This window comes from Camellia sinensis, chromosome 12, assembly GCF_055761805.1.
Source record: "Camellia sinensis isolate YWXY chromosome 12, ASM5576180v1, whole genome shotgun sequence".
NCBI lineage: Eukaryota > Viridiplantae > Streptophyta > Magnoliopsida > Ericales > Theaceae > Camellia > Camellia sinensis.
Genome location: NC_138972.1, coordinates 64,838,750 through 64,856,453, shown reverse-complemented (window position 1 = coordinate 64,856,453; position 17,704 = coordinate 64,838,750). Strand labels below are relative to the sequence as shown.

At 30.9% G+C, this 17,704-nt stretch overlaps 1 protein-coding gene and 1 long non-coding RNA gene across 3 annotated transcripts; both read right to left on the bottom strand.

Moving 5' to 3' along the window:
- Positions 1-3,027: 3,027 nt before the first annotated feature.
- LOC114307692 (uncharacterized) lies at positions 3,028-7,541 on the bottom strand. Of its 2 annotated transcripts, none has more exons than XR_003645205.2 (4): positions 7,404-7,541; positions 6,561-6,613; positions 5,608-5,660; positions 3,028-3,408 (listed from the first exon to the last, which is right to left on the bottom strand). It is a non-coding gene; the product is annotated as an uncharacterized LOC114307692 (long non-coding RNA). The 2 variants fall into 2 exon arrangements; XR_014346506.1 differs by lacking the exon at positions 7,404-7,541 and adding an exon at positions 6,700-7,006.
- Positions 7,542-11,431: 3,890 nt separating this feature from the next.
- On the bottom strand, positions 11,432-13,080 carry LOC114307691 (senescence-specific cysteine protease SAG12). Its single transcript, XM_028253090.2, has 2 exons — positions 12,587-13,080; positions 11,432-12,096 (listed from the first exon to the last, which is right to left on the bottom strand). The coding sequence occupies exons 1-2, from the start codon at positions 13,029-13,031 to the stop codon at positions 11,513-11,515; spliced, it is 1,029 nt and encodes a 342-aa protein (XP_028108891.1). The 5' UTR covers positions 13,032-13,080; the 3' UTR covers positions 11,432-11,512.
- Between the last annotated feature and the right edge of the window lie 4,624 nt (positions 13,081-17,704).

The following is a 17,704-nucleotide window of genomic DNA, read 5'->3' as shown; positions in this document are numbered from 1 at the left end:
GGAATTGGTATTAAAAATGTGAAATTGAATGGGTGTTGACATAAATGTTAGAGAAGAATATGTATTATCACTCAGTTATGAAATTTTGGATAAACTATTTGTCTTGAGATTGAATATCTATATTGGGCTATCGGCGGAGGATAGCTATGATTGTTATAGAAATTGCATGAGGATTAGGCGAATTGAAACTAATCTCTTTTCAGTTGTCATTGAATATGACTGTGTGTTTTAATACATTGTATATGCATGATGTTTGAGAGGAGATAGGAGATGTATTCCATTGTTTGGGAGGAGATAGGGGATATACTCTATTGTTTGGGAGGCGAAAAGGGATGGACTCCATTACATTAAGTTGGCTTGTGTGTCTAGGGTGAAAGTCTCGAAATGTTGTGCATACATGGGTACCGATTCCTGCGGACGAAAATTCCATAAAATGGGAAATGGAAGTGATTATGTGATGATTATATCGTTTTGAGAACCTTTGAGTTGTACCCTCAGTATGGTTGTTTGTGATAAATGGAAATAGCTCATGAAATGAGATTAAACGAATTGAGATAAAAATGAGACTAAGATAGCATGAATTGTGATATAAAACTTAGTATGGCACGGTTTGCAAATGAGTTGTAAAAGATTTTGTCACTAGTACTATGTATGTGCATCATATTTATATCTTTGTTAAGATCCATATATTGTGTTAGATTATTTTTACTGGGCATTGGCTCACCTTATTTGGGAAAAACCATTTTTAGGTATTCGTGATATATCTCTGCCAAGGCAGTAGCTTCGGAAAATCTGGAGCAAGAGCTTCTATTTTTGTTATATCTATTTTGTATAGCCAAGGGCTTTAAATTGTGTTGAGTTAAGCTCATTTTTGTTGTAACCAAGCAGCGACTCAGAAAAATGTAAGCCATTAGGGCAAATGAATATCTGTGTAACCTTCATTTCTTCTTGTATCTGTCTCTCCTGTATATTAGACTCTGATGAATAAAAGCATGTTAATTCAATTATATTTCTTCTTATGAGATGGGCTTGTGTATTTATTTTGGAGGCGTTACACAATTTGTGAAAAATCCTAAATGTTAATGTTTTGGCAGTTGTTGGATTATTGAGAAAAGATTTTGTTTGGTTTCAAAATTGAGAATGTGATTTGGAAAACACTTATAAAACTTTTGGAATATCGAGTATTAGTTACTCCTTTGATATGTTGAGTTTAATGGAAAGTTATATAAGTCTTGAAAGTTTGTCTTTAAACTGTGGAATGTGGATTGTTTATTTAGGAATTACGGAAGATTCCAAGTTATGGTTATATGTTAGATTGTATATCCATGTTGTTATCTTTTAATAAGTACATTAGAGATAACTATTTTGGCTATCGGTGGAAATTTACCATGTTTTCATTTAATGAGGGATTTCTTGAAAGGATGAGAAACGTTGGAACTTTGGAAGTTTGATATATAGTATGTTATGGATTTATCTCGAAATAACTAAATTGGAAATGTTGATTAACATGTGGAGACTGGATGAATGTGGATATTGTTGTATTATCTCTTGGGATTGTATTATGATATTATATTGATAGAGATATGGAATTTGATCACAATAAAGCATTGTGTGGAGGAATTGAAATTGGAACTATTCTAATACATTGTTACATATTGCATTGCCATTCCATTTCATTGTTATCATGGATCTCGAATTGCACTTCAAAACTATTTTTTTGAGAAAGGTTTTGTGAAACAAGATCATTTTGATTTGTTTTGGGTAAATACGTTGGTAAGTTCAGATAGGGGGTGTAGTTTGATATTGGTTAAGTTGGTCTGAGTGTCCATGGTGAAAGACCAAAAACACCCGCGCAGAAGGTACCACGTGCCTTCCGGTGAGAGACCGATAAAGTGGAGATTTGGTAGTGCTCGATATGCCTACTTGCAGACACCAGTCTAGAGATTATCTGAGTCGTATTTACCACCTTGAAGATATATTGAAATTGTTGGATTAATGTGTTTTCAAATTTGTATTGTGCACAAGATTTTCAAAAGATGAGAAAAATATTTTGAGCATGACATGGCATATGCATTCATCTCATAAGATTGTATAAAACGAATTTGATGCTTTATTAGATGTCATTATGAATTGTTTAACTATTTGATCCAATTGGTAATGGGGTAATTGAATAGATTGAAAAGGATGTCTTGTTGCTAGTGAAGCATGTTTATTTATTTAAGTTAACTAGTTATGGTTAATTAAATAAATTGGATCTAAGAGATTATGTAATAGAATCATATGATTTTGATATGCTATGATTTCACGTATATGTATTAGTATCTTTGTACCCACATATCTTCTAATGTTATAATATGAGATTGTTTGGTGAGCTTAGTGGTTGCTCACCTCCTACCTCACTAAAAGAATTAACACTTTTGGCAACAAAAAAATTGGTCGCTAAAAGTCAATTTTTGGTCGGCAAAAGTTATCTGCGACCAATTTTTTTGGTCGCTACTTTGGTCGCCAATTGAGGGTCGGCAAAAGTAATTCGCGACCAAAATTTTGATTGGTCGGCAAAAGTTGGATTTGCCGACTAAATTTTTGGTCGCTAAATATTTAATTACCGCGACTAATTTAGTTTGTCGCTAAAACACTTTGGTCGCGAAAAGTGATATTTTCCTGACCAAATTTCTTAGTCGCCAATTGTCACATTTCGCGACCAAAAAGTTTGGTCGCCAATTATTACATTTCGCGACCAAAATTTTTGGTCGCCAATTATCACATTTCGCGACCAAAAAAATTGGTCGCCGTTTGTTACTTTTCGCGACCAAAACTTTTGGTCGGCAAAAGTGAGTTTCCACGACCAAGAGCTATTTTGGTCGGCAATAGATGTATTTTTTGCAACCAAAACTCTTAGTCGGCAATTGTCATTTTTTACAAAAAAAAAATTATTTATTTGTCGCGACTAATAAATTGGTCGCCAAAGCAGAAAAACAATATACCTGTAATTCCTAATAATTCATTCAATCCATAATAAACCTATAATTTTAAAGCATCATTCAAATTAACCGAATCATTAACATTCGACACAATACAACTATTCTAAATTTTCATTCACAAGTCACATCCATCTAGCATAACAAATTGAAACATAACTATTTGTTATCCATGCGCAGCTATCAACAAATAAAACTACTAATATTTGTTATCCATACACATCCATCCAAAAATATTTAATCCTCCCAAAAATGTTATACTGCCAAGTAGTCTTGTACAATTTAGCTTCGTGAACTTGTTAAGAAATATGTTGGGGAGGGTGCTCGTCTGGTTCGTGAATTTTTGATCCACTTTTCCCAACTTTTGATCCACTTTTCAATGATGGCCCCATCGATATTCAGTGCTTTCTATGTAAGATATACACTCCCCCTACTCCAACCAATCAAAAAGAAATTAATGAGAGAATCTAAACAGCATATTCTTTAGAGCTATTAACTCATGAATCATGATAACAAATGCAAAGAAGTAAAGAAAAAAGTTGCATAGGTCAATACTACCATGCTATTCAACAATGAAGCAGTAGTTACAAAAATACAAGCTTTATATGAATAAAATCTGTAAATAATCATATACTACGATAGTCGAGTTTAATCTGTTATTGGATACAATTTTTCACACCATCATGCACAGAATAGAACTATAGTTCGTCTTGCAATTCAACAATAAGCAATGAACCAATGACTGATGCACAATAAGCAAAGATAGATCAACATCAACAGATAATTAAAGATAAAGAATGAACAAAAAAAAAATCATACCAAATTAATATATATATATATATATAAACACATGAAAATAAAAATAATTTCATCATCTTTTACGTTGGAAGTAAGTATATTCTTTATTATACCAAATTAATAAGAAATCATTTTTCACATTCTACATATGGAAAAGAAGTAATGAACAAAAAGTAGTATATATTTTAGAAAACTCTATTAAAACACAAATTGAAATAGAACACCTAAAATTAAAAAGTCTAAAGGTTAAGAAAATAATAGCTATAAATCCATTGCTTTTATCTTATCATTAGATACCAAGTTATTTTTTTCAAACTAACAATGTATTTCATGTGTCTAAACAATGGACACATTTATGGAAAGTCCCCAACACATCATTTCATACATTAATAATCTTGCAAGCAACCCTTAGCAACGAAAAAATAAAAATCAAAGAGCTTAATAAAGCACATGCATTTCAAACAGAAGCATGTGTTCAGAAAAATACCTAGTATGGATCACAATTGTCCAAATCTGAGCCTATAAAACCAACAAATGACTAATTTGTTCCCTGTTTGCATTTTACTTCTCTCAATGTATGGATGTTAGCATCTCCACACGCAAGACGGGTTGCACATGAAGGAAGGTGTGGAAAGTTTGACATACATTGTTGGTCCAATTTCCTAACATCTTAAGCTTTTGGAAAAATTGGTGATCTTACATAGCAATATTGTTATAATGACCACATTTTTAACCACCTTATATGGTATCATTACGTTGGTTTAAAGGGCCGCACCAGTCATGTCTGATACCAACGCAACAATGACACATGAGATGGTAAACACTTTAAGGTACACAAATGTGGTCATTGTGGCATTATTGCTAGGAGAGTCTTGAATTTCTAAAACTCATGCAAACACAGCCTGAAGTTTCTAAAGCTCAATCCACTGAATTAAAAAACTACAAAGATTTCTATATAAGCTGGGTTTTACCTAACATTATAAGACCCATGTACATTTGTGTTCAGCAAATCTTGAGATCACCAAAATATCATTACTCATAAAACCAAATCAAACTGTACCAGCGACATACTAAATGGAAAAATACATAATAAACATTCAACCTAAAATTTTGACTAGACAAGGTCTGAAGTATTCTCCAGTCTTTTCTTGTTATCATGGTCCACATCAGTCAATGAAGTGACATTTTCCATCTTGCCTTAATGTAGTTTTGTGGACAGACATTTAGTTGGAAAAATCAAAAAAGTTTTTCTTTATGATGTCAAAAATTATTCTCTCAAGCAGATTATTACATTAGCTTGTAATATTTTAGAGAAATTTTCTAGTTAATTGGCAGTGCCCAGAGCCATGTTGCCTCCAAAATGACATCAATCCTCAAGGACAATAAATATATTTGCAAGCAGTCAAATCTCAGACATCATACAGCTTGCGTCCCAAAGATGTAGAGGTATATGAGCCATAAGCTAGATGAGAAACTACAAGCTACACAAGAAATGAGGCTACAGATGATGTTGTCATAGATCTCCACAAAAGCATAAAGATCCCTCAATCAAATCATAATAATCAAATTGTTGAAACCAAATCTCAGATAAACAATTTTTTCTAAAACTCATGCTAAATATATTCTTGGACCAGCCAACGTGTGGCACGTAGTTTGTCAGATGGCTTTTATTAATGCTCAGCCCCAAGCTTGGTTTCACATAAAAAATCCTCCTATTAATTATATAAATTTGGGAGGAATAAGTTGCCCTTTCTCCTTTTACTGTCTAGTGCACACATCCTTTTTGGGTGAGGAAACAAGCACCAAGCGTAAAACTAGTACAGCAACTTACATGCATTGTATGAGTCTTCCCACTCCTAGTCACACCGTATGCAAATACAGTACCTGCAAAATACATTGTTGACCGTAGAATGAATACATTGTTGACATTGTGGCAAATGTTACTATGGTTTAGTGATTTTCCATTATCAGTTGAACTAGCATGAGGCGTCATCATAAATTTATAGATCCCCCAAGATGATCTAGAATTAATATCAAGCATAATTCCAGCAGAAATGGATGAAGTTATACAAGAAAGCACTAATGGATAGCTCTTTTCAACCAAAAAAAACAAGAAGCAGGGAGAAAAAAGGTTTTCAGAAAATGACCACAAAGACAGAGGATACTATTAAGAGATTATCATGGTAAGGAAATATAACATAAGGGATTAGGGAATGATGAGAATGTGTTTATAAGAAAGGGAATAGAGATGAACTGCAAATTAACTTCTTAATTTAGAGCCAATTCCCTTGCAAGAGGTGTCTTTTAACATGTTACAGCCTATTTCCTTCAAGAACATACTTATTTTTCCAAACTATTATGCTTAGCAAATGTTCCACGTTATAGTTTATTATGAAGAGGACAGAACTCTAGCAACAATAGTATTTGATTGATATGGAAGTCTGGTTAAAGAGGAGAAAACATTGCACCAAAAGGATGTATAAAAGGGGCGAAATGGATATTCATGTCATGTCAAAGAAGTCACAATAGAATAATGTTTGCAGTAACAGAAAAGAGTTGCAGACATCTCCTCACTTGTTTCTCTCATTCAAAACCGTGCATGAGACTTTCATCTCACACTGCTCCTAAGTGATAAAACAAAGAACTCGTCTTCTTTCTTTTTTGATTACCTTCCTCATGAATGTATAATAAGACCAAAGTCATTCAATTTCTAAAAAAGATTACCAATCCTTAAATACTGGTGTGTAAGTACTGGTGTGTGTGTCACATTAAAAAGAAACAAACCTGGATAACACAGAGAATATCAGGGAGGTGATTTTTGGACTCATCAACAGGACCTGCATAGAGTTCAATAAATACATCAGGCATTAAGGGAGGGAGATAGACAAGCATTAATGGATAGCAAACATAACAAGTAATATACCAAGTAACACAAATAAGTGATGCGCTGGAGCATCCGCCATTAATTGTAGATCATTTGGAGAATTTTTGTAGTGCGAAGCAACATAGAGGGGGGAAATTTGTTATACTATGTTGCAAAACCTCGAAAAGATTTTCTTCCACCAAAAAGCGACCTTTAAAAAAATTCAGCATACTATGGGTACTATACTGTAGCTTCGCCAGGTATCAATGGCACCAAAAACTTGGCAGAGCTAATAAGCAGATATTGCAGCAGTCATACAATGAGGCATGGGGTCCTGGGGACTCATTTGATAATGAGACAGATCAAACTAGATGTGTCACATGATAATCAAAGGGAGAAAATTAGAAGTAACTATATCACACAACCTAAATCAGTGACATTAATTGAAATTCTAAAAGAAGCAGTATGAGATCCCAAGTCCAAGGAAAGACAATGAGTTCCTTGACTAAGTCAAAATCCCAGGGGATATGTCATTACACAATTTTTCTGACAACAAATATATGTTTTTGAATTCAAATGCATAGAGAAGCATTACCTCAATTCCACCAACAAATATAAAGAAACATACACACATAAAGATGAGTAGATGCACACATACACATATAAAGATGAAGAACTACCAGGCCTTTGTTGTTCGAGATGATTTTTTCTTTTCATTTTTGTTCATTCATTAATAAGTAGATATTGGTTTTTAAAAAGATTACCTTACAACAGCGAAGTCGCATCCTGATTTTCAAAAATTGATGCAGTACCCTGAAATTCAGATTGAATTAAAGAAAATGCAATGTAAACATTGAAATTATCACACAACCTAAATCAGTGAAATTAATTGAAATTCTAAAAAAAGCAGTATGAGATCCCAAGTCCAAGGAAAGATAATGAGTTCCTTAACTAAGTCAAAATCCCAGAGGATATGTAATTACACAACTTTTCTGACAACAAATACATGTTTTTGAATTCAAATGCATAGAAAAGCATTACCTCAATTCCACTTTGTAATCGATTTACTTGACTGATTATTGACAATAATCAGTCTTTACCATTACCTCAATTCCACCAACAAATATCGATTTACTTAAAGCATAGAGAAGCATAGAGAGAAAGAGAGAGAGAGAGAGAGAGAGGTACCGGAGAGCTCCCATGGGGGTTCGAAGCAGAGAGAGAAAGAGAAGACAGCGGCATCAATGTAGAATTTGAGGAAGCTGATGATGATGAAGGTGGCTGTGGTGGTGGAAACCGTAGCCTTCGGTGACCCAATCGAAGCACAATGCCGCGATTCACAATCGGAAACCCTACCTTGCGAGTGGGAGGATTGCGACTTGAAGACACTGAGAGAGAATGGGGGAGAGGCAGAAATCGAGGCCAGCGTCGGGAGCGAGCGCAAGAGGGAGGGTAGGAAAGAAGAACAGAGAGGGAGAGAGAGACAGAGAGGGAATGGGAGGAGACGAGTTAAACCAAATTACCCCAATCTGGGTTCGATTGATGCATCAACAGTGTGTGAAGTAGAAAATTACCCCAATCTGGAATTTTTTTTTCTGAAATTCAATTCCCGCCCCACGTTTCAAATTTCCCCCCAAACTTTTGGCGACCAAACTCTCAAATTAGTCGCAAAAATAGGTTCTTTCGCCGACAAATTTTTTTAGTCGCCAAATCTCAATCAACGGCGACTAAAATATTAGTCGCTAAAGTACTAATTTGGCGACTAATTTTTTTTGGTTGCTGAAAATAAGTTTTTCGCGACCAAATTTTTGGTCGCCAAAAAATATGTGACCTTCCGCGACCAAATTTGTAGTTGGTCGGCAAAAGTATACCACTTTCTGCGACCAACATATTTTTTGGTCGCCAAAATATAACCTTCTGCGACCAATAAAATTTGGTCGCCAAAATTAATTATCATTCGCGACTAATTAATATTTGGTCGCCAAACGCTATTTTTTTGTGACCAAAATTTTTTTAGTCGGTAAAAGTGGTCGCAAAATGTGTAAATTCTTGTAGTGCCTGTATATGTGTACAGGGAATGTTTTCAAATCTGAGGATCAAACAACTTGGCATGGCTGTAAAGTGGTGATGAGCCGTAGTGCTTTTTAATTGTTTCTTTGGCTGAGTTCTATGCTTTGTAAAAGGGCGATGCTCTTTTATTTATTGTAAGTCTCTGGGCATTTCTTTTATTTATATGTAAATGACATTGTAGTATAACGGGAAAGAACATATATATTTAATTATTCATCATTTCATCAAATGATGAATTGTCTTTTGTAAATTGACTTAATTAATGAATTTGGTAATGTTATCTGAGTAATAAAATGCGGGGACGTGACAATGTTAATTTTAATTTAATTCTTAATTATTATTTATTATATATTATTATTTAATTATATCTTAAATCAATCCTTAATTATATTATATTTTATTTTATTTTTATTGACATATTAATCTAATTTTAAGTTTGGAGAGAATTAATGGGAGTAAAATTATGGTGTGTGTGATACAACTTTTGTTAGTTTAGATAGAAAAACAAACTATAGCACTAGTCTAAAATCACATGAGATTTTTTTGACTATATGTAATCTATAAAACATAAAGTACTTTAACTCCAAACCACAAAAAAATAAAATAAAATAAACCCAAAAATATATGACCAACTATATTTATTTTTTTTCAAATCTCGACAAAAGGAGATGAGTGTAATATACCGTTACTAAAATATCTATTTTCTACCAATTGGTCATAGAAAAAACCAAACTCATGATGGTTGATACGATCAATCCACTTCGTGACCCATCTAACTAAAATGTTATTCAGTTGTTTAGAATTTGAATGCATGTATCATGTAAATTTAAAATTAAGAGTAGAGTTTTTATTTGAATTTAAGAAAACTTCGGAGGTTAATCGGCCCATCACGAGTTTAATTTTAATAATTTGAATAATTTATTTTATAAAATTTTCACATTGTTAATTCATCTAATAATTCTAATATGACTCATTTTTTCCAAGGCTTGATGCTCACTTAATATTGTATCCTTCAAACCTTGGTTTATTAATTTTTCTAATCAGTATTGATATATAAATAGAAAAGGATACTTAGGTTAAAGGTTCAATTTTAAATTTTTAACGAATAATAGTTCCAAGACCTATTCTTTTGAGACCATAAGAACAAAAATAACTTGAAAGATCGTGTTATCTCTACTTATATGTCAATCTGTTCATATATCTATCCGCATGTCCATTTATTTGTCCACATGTTATCTATCTGTCTACCAATATATGCATGTGTCATCTGTTCACTATTACCGTTATCAACTTTTTCAGCTATGGTGGTTGGCAAACGTTTAAGAATAGAGAGATAAACAACAAATAGAAAGAATATAAAGATAAAACTATCACAAATGTCTTTTTCACCCCAAAAAAAAAAAAAAAAAAAAAAAAAAAAAAAAAAAAAAAAAATTCTATTTTGCTTCAAAGAATCTGCCACTGACTTTAAGGTCCCATATGCTTTTGTTTCTTTAGATTTAATACCAATTTTTTAAAAAAATATAAAATTTTGTAATTACATTAAGATTTATCATTTTAAAATAGTGCTCATTTGAATAATATTTAATTACAAAAATATTTCTAACATATTATTTTAATTTAAAATTTAATTATCATTTTTAAAATTATTATAAACGTTTTCAGGTTTGATCTTAATATATACATAGTTTCTCCTTTGTGCATCATTTGAGGATTTTTTTTCTTTGTTTTTGAACTATGATTTTTCTTATTTTGGTGTAAGCTTTGTGCTGATTTGATCTCCTTGTAAGTGCCATATGACTTCCTTACTTTAATGAAAATTTCATCTGGCTACAAAAAAAAAAAAAAAACTTAGTCAATATATTCTAGGCCATGTCTTATTGATTTTTGGCATAAATGGTATTCATCGTGAGATTTACAAGATAAATAATTTAGATTATTACTGTGGGCCTAAAATGAAACTCAAAATAATAAAATATGCAAATATATGAAACATAAGAGTATGGAGGAAAGTCATATCCTTAAAATGGACTAATCCTCTCAATTCTATAATTGAAATCCCTCATTATTACTTTAAAATGGAGAAGATTACAATCCGGTTAAAATAGTTAAAAACTCACTACAAAAAAAAAAAAAAAAAAAACCCTATTCTTTTTATTTTTTTTGCATGTCATTTAGTAGAAAATTAAAATATCAACAAAACGCAAACATAAAATGGACATATATATATATATATATATATATATATATATATATATGTATGTATGTGTGTGTGTGTATGTATTCAAACTACATAGAGTTTAGACAAAAAATACTGAAATTGTTATTTAGTATTTACCAATTCTTCTAAAAGATTAGACATTTAGAGAGAGGAATAACTTTATTATTTATATCATATCCTCAACAAGATATGGGATAAACTGTGAGGTTCAAATAGAAAGTCTATTTCCTATTCTGTCTCGTTTGAGAGTAGACTAATTTAGTAATTTTTTGACTAAAATATGAGGTAAAAAAATTTGTACGTTTGGAATGATTTTTTAATTTTTTACGAAAAGATATGCAAAAAGTAAATAGAAAAGAGAATCTTTGACTTTTTAAAATAAGTTATAGACTTTTTAATTTTTTAATAACTTTTTAACTTTTAATCTAAAACTATTACTTCCCAAATAAATCATTATCATAATTAGAATGTTCATCACCAACTCATCTAATAGTATACAAATTAGTAGAGACACAGGTAACTTTATTATTTATATTATATAGTCAAACAAAAGCTAAATACCACACAACTATTCCCGTTCTTTCACATAATTGGATAAGAAGCTTGCATGGCAATGCCACATCGACCTTCCGCAACAACATCTCTTTCGATCCTCATATATCCATTCTCACCCCATGTAGAGCCCCATGAATTCTTAACCAACCAATAGTTAATCCCATCAGTAGTAGCTCCATATCCAATTATAGTGACAGCATGGTCAAGTTGGGTTCCACACGGCCCAGCGAAGACACCACTTCTGTAATTCTGGAAGCTCGATCCAGTACCTTCAATGCCAACAGAAACCGGTTGGTTCGCCACAGCTTGCAGAAGAGCCTGCTCATTATTACGCGGCACATCTCCGTACCCAGTTATCTGGACTACAGAGTTTGCTGCTTTGGTGCTGTCACAAGTGTTAACTTGTGCAATGTAAGGGTAATTATCTTCTGATGTGAGACCATTGTTTTGTTGGATGAATTGAAAAGCTATATCCATAAAGCCGCCTCTACAACCATGGTTATCAACATTACAATCAACAAGCTCTTGCTCAGATAGTGATATTAGGTTACCGGTTGTAATTTGGTTAATACCTTCCACAGCTGCCACTGCTGAAAATGCCCAACAACATGCTATACATACGACAACCACCCAAAAAAAATAAAATAAATAAATATAATAATTAGAAAAGGAGGTACAGTCAAGTGGGTTGTGATTATTTTACAAAAGGGCATGACAATAATATGCTTGGGTTACTATTAATTATTGATATAATGGTTTTAATTACCGTTTATTATTTATCGATTTTTCGTCCTTTTAATAACGATACACTATGATATATCATAGGAATGAAAATCGTATGGATATCAACTAGTTCATGGTATGTATTGATTTAGAGCAAATTCATGACTCGATTATAGCCGACATAGGTGCTTCGATCGCTACAAAGCTCTCTTCATTTTTTTTTTGGTAGCTAATGATTTTAAAATATTCACCACTACATGTCTCAATTCTTTATGTATACCAGTCAATACTTTTGATACCGATAATCGATATATACCACTATTTTAAATTATTGATTGATATAAATATAGGCATAGAAATATATCATGTACTGCTTACCACAGGTGCCTTGGTTCTTGACAGGAGTAACTGCACCTTGGTTTCGCCAGTCAACGGTTGTTGGCACATTAGTTAGATTTGCATACCTAAAAGATGTTGGCTTTGAGACAAATGTTTCTTTGGTTGGCTGCCTCTTGTAACCAGTATGAGAAGCACGAAACTCCTCATTGGTCAGGTCTGAAAATTGATTCAGACCAAGCTTGTAGCCTCGGTCTACACCTTCATTAAAGGCATTTATATATTGGACATTGTCCTTGAATACCTGAAACCGTGCATTCTTCTCTTCGGTATCCTTGTAAACACGTCCATGGCGTGTCATCCATTTCTCGTGCATTTCTAGCATGGTTTGTTCGTTGAGAATGCGAGAGGAAGCTTGAGAGGACAAAACTCCCAAGACAAAGACAAAGGCCAAGAAAATGCTTTGGAAATGGTTAGTAGAAGCCATGGTGTGAGTGAATGTATTTGTGGGCACGCTTGCTAAAATTTTGCAAGGGCTTAGGTTTTTATAGGCAAAGATTGCCATGAGATTAAATTCCATACGGCTTACAAGTAAACTCTGTAGTTTACGGGCAACCAGTGAGTAATGAACACGTTTACATTTTTCCAGTATACGTTGTCTTTTATCCTACTGCATTAGTCTTCCCTCACATCACTCTTCACGTTGATTGCTTTTTTGTTTATGAAGAAGTTTGACGAAGTAAACAAAGGCTCAAAATTTCTTTTTAACCATTAATAAAATCCTAACGTAATTATCTGAAATAATAAAATTAATATGCACATAAAAAATAAAGTCGATTGGATATCAGTAGCTTCTTCATCGAAACACATTTGTATGCATACAAAATAAATATGTAAGTATTAAATTGAATGCAAATGCTGTTGATGAAGGGACTATTGATGTCTGATCAACTTGATTTTTAACTGGTATATTCTATTCGACATTTTTTAAAAATTAAACAGTTTAAATTATCAAAAAAAATCCAAAATAATTCCTGCGAGTTACTGGGTAAGCCGCACAATAGTGAATAAGAGTAATGTTGCACTTCAGGAAAACTTTTCAGAGAGATAGTCACGAAGATTCTCCATCATTGGATTAGTTTTTGGCATGTTTTGTTATATGTAATGCAACCACAATCACTAAGTTGCAATCTACCAATCATAGAGTATTATAAGACAAAACTAAATTTATACTATTTGCAAACTAACACTTCAAAATTAAAGTATAATAAGTTTGAGTGTCCCACAGGGTTTTACGGGAAATAACTTAAAACTTAAAAGTAAAGTATAATTATAAAACTATTTTAAATAACTTAGGGTTATTTTATAAATTTTAAAAACTTAATGGACTTAATTTCATTTTTTAAAAAAATATATTTTAGGATAAATTACAAATACACCATTTGAGATTTGTTCAAAGAACGGATTGCCCCATCTGATTTGAAAAATTACAAAAATCCCTTTGTCAATTTTTTTTTATTTAATAGAATTAACTAAAAAAATAAAATTCTAACTGTTCCCTTATACAATGATAAAATTACCTAAATTATAAATTGAAATAAATTTTTAATATCATTAAAAATTGTTAATTGACCTGATGATTTATTTATAAAAGGGGCCACTGTTATGAAATTAAAAACTTCAAGGGGCAGAATGTAATTTCCAAAATTACAAGGACAAATCATATTTTAAAAAAATCTCAAGACAAATATTTATAATTTATTTTATATTTTTTATTGTCTATCACAATAGATTATTTCTAAAGATCTCTTGAAACTTCTCTTGATATATTTTTAGGGGACTTACATGTATGTCTTACTAAGTGAACTTATTGTTTAATGAGTTCTATGATAATTAATAGTATTTTTTATCATACATTAGTAAAAAAAAAAAAAAGTCACTAGTTATTAATTTTCAGTGACAGTTTGAAAATTTGTCACAAAAATGTCACTAATTATAAGTTTTAGCGACAGTTTAAAAAATCGTCACAAAAAAGTCACTATTTTTCAACTTTCAGCGATAATTTGAAAATTTTGTCACATAAAAATATCACTAATTATAAGTTTTAACGACAATTTATAAAAACTGTGACAAAAAAAGTCACTAATTATCAATTTTTAGCGACATATATAAAAAAAGTCACAAAAAATTATTTTTAGTAACGATTGTACTATGACTTATTTTTAATAAGATTTTATGAGAATTAAATTGAATTATTAGAATTTATTGATAATTTATTCTATATATATTATATATATATATATATATATTTTTTAAAGTCTAGCACTTTTGATGGAATAATTATCGGAAGAAGAAGGATCGGGGCTCCCTCTCCTGCGTGCAAGCTAGTTTCAAATCAATCATGGAAGTTGGAAGTAAAGTTTCCTAGTAAACGAAAGGAAATTTCTAGTAAACTAGTCATCCAAAAAACTTGTCTATTGTCGCTAAATGCTAAGCAATTATTTATGCTTATCTTTTTTTTTATTTTTTATTTTTTAGCAAAAAGAAAAAAAAAAAAAAAAAAAAAAAAAATTCAGGGTTCGTAACAAAATAAATTAAGGTGAAGTACTAACAAATATCAAAATGTGATCGCGTGAACTGTTTAGTCTTCAATTTTTTCTTATGAACTCAAAGGTCCCATTAAAATGAAAATTACACAAAAGGGTAGTTATTCATACAATTGGATTTAATTTTTAAGGGATAAAAGTAGGTTTCTTCAAATGTGAAATTACACATTTAGGCAATCTGCACTATAGAAGTTTTGGATTTTTCCTCCTTTTAGAATAAATCACACATTACGAACAAAAACGTAGCACTCCAATGTAACACACTAAAAAATTTCGTAGGGTACTTTTTCCAAATGTAATAGCGTACCACTCTAAAAAACTTTTAGTGTACATTTTTCAAACGTAACACTCCAATTAATGTAATTTCAAACGTAAAACTCCAATGCAATACACTCAAAAATACTAAAAAAACTCTTTAGTGTATTTTTCCCAAACGTAACAACGTAAAACTCAAAAAAAAAAAAAAAATTATTCCTTATTTTACTTTTTTTCAAACATAACACTTTAATGTAACACACAAAAAAATTTCTTAGTGTACTTTTCCTAAATGTAACACTCCAATCAGTATAATTCGAAACATAACACTTCAATGTAATACACCAAAAAAACCAAAAAGACTCCTTAGTGTATTTTTCTCAAACTTAATAACCTAACACTCCAAAAAAAAAAAAAAAAAAAAACCTTAGTATACTTTTTCAAACGTAACACTCAAATCAATGTAATTCTAAACGTAACACTCTAATGTAACACAAACAAAATTAAAAAACTGTGTATTTTTCCTGAACGTAACACTCACAGTTTGAAATTATACATTTATCCAAAACTTACTAAGATTTTTTTTTTTTTTCTTTTGGAATGGTTTGAAAAATCCCATATCCTTTTAGAATGGTTTGAAGAAGCCGACATCTTTTTTTTTTGAGTGTTACATTAGAGTGTTACGTTTGAAAAAAGTACACTAAGAGATTTTTTTGTGTGTTACATTAGAGTGTTACATTAAGGAATTTTTTTGAAGTGTTATATTAGAGTGTTATATTGGAATACTACGTTTGAGTGTTACAGTTTGAAATTATACATTTGTCCAAAACTTACTAAGGAGTTTTTGTACTCATTTTGACATGTTTGAAAAATTTCACATCCTTTTGTAATGTTTGAAGAATCGCATATTTCAAGTCATTTTTGTATTTTTTTTGTCAAATATTTTCTAAACAAAAAAGATTTCTATATGAAAATTATCCAAAATTTGATTCCTATAGATTGTGTATCTTACCTTTCTAGCATAAAAGAAAAAAAAAAAAAAAAAAGGAAGAAAGAAATATAATAGAAATAAGTGTACAATCGTCAATCAAATTTTCAAATAATATATTAAATCTACCTTTCTTGATAAAAGAAAAAAAAAAAAGGAAGAAAGAAATATAATAGAAATAAGTGTACAATCGTCAATCAAATTTTCAAATAATATATTAAATCTACCTTTCCAAAATCACTGAGATTAATTGGTCTATAATAAAATATTTAGGACTAAACGGATCACCATTCCCCAAGATGAGATGTATGGGTAAATTTCCCAATAAATTATGAGTTTTTAATTTTATCAATTTAAATGCTATTTTTTTTTTGATTTATTTTGAATCTAAATTATTTATCTATTTTTATTAAGTAAATTTGACGAAAAAGTGATATTTTAATCATTAAACTTAATGAAAAGTGATATTTTAAACATTTTAGGTACAACTACATTGAATGACTAAAATACTCATTTCTATTAGTTTTACTTAACGAGAATAAACTAATGGTTTAAATTAAAAATAAATAAATAAAAATTAAGATTTAAATTAATAAAATTTAAAATTCAGAATTTATTTTGTTATAAAGTTAAAATTCTAGAATAATTTTTGTAATTTTTTCAAAGAAATATTATTGATACAAATAATATACAATAGGTATGCAAAACATCGATAGAAAAGGAAACTAAGGCGAAACTAGCATTAATGCTTAAAAAGCATGTCCCAATTAAATTGGCACATGTATCAGTTTATCATACGCATCACCAAAGCCAAAAGTCAAAAAGACCAAAGAACATGCATAACACCAATCTTATACCCATGCAATGCATATTTTATGTTTAAAATTTAATTTTATAAAAATTTGAGAGTTAATTACATTTTTTATTCTCAAAATACAAGTCTTATGTTATTTTTTAATTGTATCAATTTGCTTACACATGTATAAAAATGTTTTAATTTGACCGTTAATATTTAAATTGTGTAATTCTGATCCCTAATTACTACAAGAAATAAGGGTTTTGGCGACGTTTTTTTAACGGCGTTTTATTAAACGTCATTTTTATTAATATTTAACGACGTTTTAAAAACGTCGCATATTTGTTTAATTAAAACGACACCGTTTTATGATCAAAGGCGTTTAAAAAACGCCTTCAAATGCGGTAAGTCACACGCGCTTATTTTGAATCTGATAATAAAGCCTTTGTAAACCCTTAGGTCTTCAGACCTCTCAATCCTCTCTAACCCTTATCCTCACGTCGCCTCTCTCTCAA